This window comes from Seriola lalandi, unplaced genomic scaffold (genome assembly GCF_002814215.2).
Source record: "Seriola lalandi dorsalis isolate HSWRI2012SDOR001 ecotype SW California unplaced genomic scaffold, Sedor1 jcf7180002054394, whole genome shotgun sequence".
In the NCBI taxonomy this organism is placed as follows: Eukaryota; Metazoa; Chordata; class Actinopteri; order Carangiformes; family Carangidae; genus Seriola; species Seriola lalandi.
Genome location: NW_019524947.1, coordinates 257,502 through 262,656, shown reverse-complemented (window position 1 = coordinate 262,656; position 5,155 = coordinate 257,502). Strand labels below are relative to the sequence as shown.

At 40.0% G+C, this 5,155-nt stretch overlaps 1 protein-coding gene across 2 annotated transcripts in view; it reads right to left on the bottom strand.

Annotated features, from left to right (window-relative positions):
• The window catches only part of marchf1 (membrane-associated ring finger (C3HC4) 1), a 15,803-nt gene extending 12,621 nt beyond the window's left edge, over positions 1–3,182 (bottom strand). For both annotated transcript variants that reach the window (XM_023409500.2, XM_023409501.2), the window contains exon 1: positions 2,724–3,182. In XM_023409500.2, the coding sequence (XP_023265268.1) occupies positions 2,724–2,810 (87 nt within the window). In that variant the 5' untranslated portion in view covers positions 2,811–3,182. The remainder of the gene's footprint in view (positions 1–2,723) is intronic.
• Positions 3,183–5,155: the final 1,973 nt, after the last annotated feature.

Below are 5,155 nucleotides of genomic sequence, written 5' to 3'. Positions count from 1 at the left end.
AGCCTGCATACAGAGAGCTAAAACATGTCCATGGTTAATAAATACATTAAAAAATATATTTTTAAAAATGTAATTACATTCTTTAAATATTTAAATAACCCATTAAGGCAATACATAATATAATGAAATATTTTTTACAAAAAGTATCGAAAAGTATCGAAATACATATTGGTATCGGTATCGAAACAGAAATTTGGTATCGTGACAACCCTACTTCAGTGAAAAATTCAACATGCTTCTCTGACTATGTACACGGGTCTATAGCATATGAACAGTAGCTGCATCTGCATTGCACCGTTTTGGTTTCTCGATTCTACAAATTACACATATAGCATCCTTATTGGTACAGTGGCTTCTTCTCAGTCCCACTGTAGGCTTACATTTATCTTAATCTATATAATCAGTCTTAACAACAAGCAAAGAAGCTGTGATTTAACATCGATAGTATCCTGAATTAACAGCCTGACAGGTCTTAGATGCAACAAATCACTTTCGTGACATTCGTGAAGAATTACACATGTGAACATGCCATCACAGGAAAACAAACAGTTCTGTTTTACCAAGCCCATGTTTGTGCCTAAACTCACAGTCCAGTAGTATTAAAGTGCTGTATCAGAGCTAACATCTGACTGTCACTTACCTGGGCCTGTGTTCCTCTGCTGACACTCTGACTCTGATGCACAGCAGAGACTTTGGTGAGTCTCTGTGGACATGTGCATGTTTCTGCAGAGGGGATTAAGAGATGTAGCGTGGACCAAGGGCTATATTTTGGTTCTGTACTCTGGCTTGGGATCAAAAACACCTATAGCAACATTTAGACAACTACCCATGTAGCTGCAGATTTACAGTTTAAATCTGGTCTTCTTTACAGAATCGCTGCTTTGAATAACCTTAAAATCTTAAACATTTCTTCATATTATCTTTTATTGTGATTAAATAAGCTACAATCACTATCTCAAAAAAACTCAGCTAATCATCTTCATCAGGGTTGAGTTGTTGTGCGGTGTGAACAGATGCAGGAAACAAGGGCAGTGAGAAAGGGGTATGACATGCAACAGGTGTCTTCCAGCAAATAATTGAACTGTGGACATGGCAGCTATTTGGTATGTATCTAAACTATTAGGTTACCAGACACGCTTGCTAATTGGTGTTTATATCTTATGAATATGAATGGAAACCATTGGAAAAATATCTAAAAATTCTAAAATATAATGTAACATATAAGTGATGTGCAGTAAATGGGCTAAAACGTGCAAAACCACTGGTATGATCCTTAAAAGTTCTTGTGAAATGAAACTTGTATTTTGCATTTTCAAAATGTGTTACTGGGTGAATTATTCTGTTATCTGTTGTTTCAGGTTATCATCAGTAGATTTAACTATGTAGACTGTGGTGTATCCAAACAGTCCGGCTACACTAGAAGTTATCGTGTTATGTGTGCAGTCTGTGGTAATCCTCATGCCCTAATGATCTATTCATCTAAAATGTGCAGCCACAATGCTGGGGTCATTTACTTTTTTACATTTTCTCTTTGTTTTCACTTTCATTTGTCAAACAGAGAAAAAAATGTCAAAAATAGTGATAATAAAATAAAAATAAATCATGTCCTGTAGAGAGGTGTCAAATAATAAGGAGGGAGAGAGAGGAGAGATGACATGTTACAAAGGTCCCCGGCCAGAATCAAACTCAGACCAGGGAAGTTCACATTGTCATGGTTTAAAACCTCTGAACAGCCATGAATCCCAACATAATATTGTTATGCCTTTTGTAGCGTGTGACAGATGCCTTAGTCTGTTTATGTTGTTTTGTATTTATTGTTGATTAAGTTTAAGTTTAATGCAGACTTCTTGCTGGGTCTCTCTTGAAAAATAAATTATTTGTGCGGTTTGGTTCATTTCAACAAGATTAATTTCTAGGGTTAAACGAAAAATTGTATTACAAAACACTATTAATAAATGAAGGAAGTGAAATCATTTTACAATGCTATATTTACAACAAAAAAAAAAAAACATTCAAAGTCCTACTCCATTTTAAAATTAATGAGTGCAGTGACAACAAATAAGGAATGCGATCATTCCGGTGTTTGTCTGGATTTGAGAGAACAAATATAACAAATATAACAATACAACAAACTAACTTGGCAAACACCATTTGACCACTTGCGTGACTTTGTAAATGAACCCAGCTCTTTCACATGGGCACAATGACCTCATTTCTCTTCCTGCTATTAGTCACACACATACATCAAATCCTTCCTGGTGTCAGAGAAAAAGACTTTAGAGCCTTATGCATGTGACATAACATCAGGTGGTGCGATGTGACGTTATTTCATGTTCTGGGTTGTTCTAGGATGTGATTTTCTTAGGATGTGATGTGATGCCAGGCTCTGTAGAAAATGCAGTAGAAAGCTCCAAACCCCAAGTAAGCAAAGGCTGCTGAGTACATACATACTGTACATGTGAGTGACTGAGGGAGATGTATACACACATACAAACACATGCACACACAGCACATGCACGAACGCACTGCAACCTCCTCTACAGTCATCAAGTCATCAACATTCAAGGACCAATCAAAGGACCAATCAAATGACTTCTACCCTCTGACCACATATACAACTTATTCTGAAATCTTAAGTCTCTGTTGTCTGACCAACTTTACATTAGTTTTAAGGCTTAATCAGAAAAAAAGAAGAAGAAAAAAAAGAAAAAAAAGAGACTCACCTCATTTTTGTCTTTGGAGCGTGGAGCACTCTTGCCGTTACTGGCTGTCTCCCTGGCTGGCACCACAGTTATCTGTTGTACTGGCATGCTGCTGTTTCCAGGCAACACTCCGGCGTTACTCCCACAGCATTCCCAACTTGCCGCGCCTTCCTGTCCTCCGATCCTCGTCCCTTCGTGTGATTCGCTGTCCCATCAACGGGCTGTTTTCAGGGAAAGGAGACAGCGCTCCAGGGTCGCACTCCTTTATCAGCCCGATCCGGATCATCAAGAGGAGCAGAGATGGAACAGGATCAGGTCACCGTGGCAACAGGAAGACAGCTCTGGAGATGGTGGGGTGTGAGGTCGTCATGACGACTGGGAAGCTACTCAACAGTGCGAACCACTTCCTCCCCCTCCTCCTCTGCCCTCCTGCTGAGAGAGAGAGAGAGACAGGAAGAAGAATTGAGATGGAGCTGAGCAGTAAACAAGGAGGCAGGGAAAGCGTGTGTGTGTGTATGCGTACGTGTGTGTGTGTGTGTGTCTTCTAGGGGCGGAGCCAGGATTTTGTCGTGCTTGCTGGGTAACATGCATACGGTCCACGAGGATTAGGGCTTAGACTAACCTCAATCTCCTCCACTGACCAGTGGTGCTGCTAATAAGCTTACACAACTTGTGCACATGGACAGCACACACACACACACACACACACACACACACACACACACACACACACACACACACACACACACACACTGCCCGATTGTTCAGGGACTCCCTGGTGAGAAACAATGTGTTGATAGATGTTAAGCCACCTCATGTCTTCTGTCATGTTGAAGGCATAAAGGCACATTAATCGTCTGACTAGCCACGAGGTGAAACACCCACAGAAGTCATATACAACCATATCAGCATCTTCACAGAATAGGTGTGTGTGTGTGGGTGGTAAAGGTGTAATCCTATTTCAAATTGTATCAGGTCATGAGGATTATGATTGATATAACTGGAAAATGGGTGACTTAAAGGGATCACTAAAGTGCAGTGGCTGACTGAGGTAAGAAGGCAGAAGCAGATGAAGAGCAAGAGAAGATGTGCACCGGGTAGAGACTGTCCACTCTACCACCCAAAATAATTAAATGATTTTCTTTCACTTTTATTATTAGTATTACTAAATTTCCAGATGGGACCCGATACTCTGCATATTTGTGATTCCTTGGTTGGCTTTATAAATATATTTTAACCGAGGTTTGGCAATTTCATCACTGTTTTAACTTTTTTTGAACAGCAGTAGCATAAAATGCATTGTTCTTATAGAGTGACTAGCAGAGAGGTGACAGGAAATGGTCAGTCTTCTTCTTAGGACTGTGTGGACGTGGACATCTCGCTCACACTCCCGTTCGCTTTACTACACCTTAGTGGACTGAACAAATTACACCTTTATGGTACTTATTACTACTTAACCATGTGAACTCATGTGATTCCCATCATAGCTCTGGCCATTGCTACTGGAACAAATAAAACTATCTGTGAGGGTTTGCAGGGCTTTTCAAGTTAGTATGATTCCAGATCTCTGAATCCATGTCTATATCAGGGATTCACAGCCTGTAATTACCCCAAGATTTAGACAGATCTTATCTGTTTGTAGGCCTAAGGATTTCCATCTTATCTTTTTAAGCTGAAAAGCCAATTTTAGAACTTTACTGTGTTTAAAACTCTATTTAAGCTGAGGGTCAGGGTGGTTTCAACCACCTGAACTTTATTTGAAACTGACTTTCTGTCTCTGCTCTGCCTAATTGTTGATTACTTCCTCAGGATAACTGAACCCCATCTAATACTCAAATATCTTCAACAAGCCTTTATTCCTGGTTGCCGGTGATAGAGAACATTCAACAGCTTGTTGGTAGCAGCAGCAGCAGCAGCAGCAGCAGCCGCCGCCCTGTTCTCACTAAGAACAAAGAAGTGGTCAAATAAGTGACCCAGATACAGTACATCTCCACCCCCACACACATAACCACAGGGACATATTGTTGCAATGGCATTTAATTGCATTGCAAATGGAGAAGTCAGAAGATACTTGCTGTGGTCTCTGGTTTAAAAAGGGTGCTATTAACACTTGTGGTATGCAAAGTTTAAAAATGCATTCAGAAAATATGTGTGTGATGTGTGTGTTTGTATGCAGAAAATGAAGAATAGCTTCAGAAGGCCAATTGATTTGTTCCATTTCAAGCAACCACATCACAAAGTTTCTTGCAACAAACAGAGAAAACCACCTGAGCTTCATTTTTGACAGAATTTCAGTTTCCGGACCAAATGTGAATGCTAGTGTAATGTGTTAGTGGCATTTATAAGTCAGCTCTTCACACTTCTTGCTAGTGTGTTACACATAAAGAAAGAGAGAGAGAGAGAGAGAGAGATAGAGAGATAGAGAGAGAGAGAGAGAGAGAGAGACAGACAGA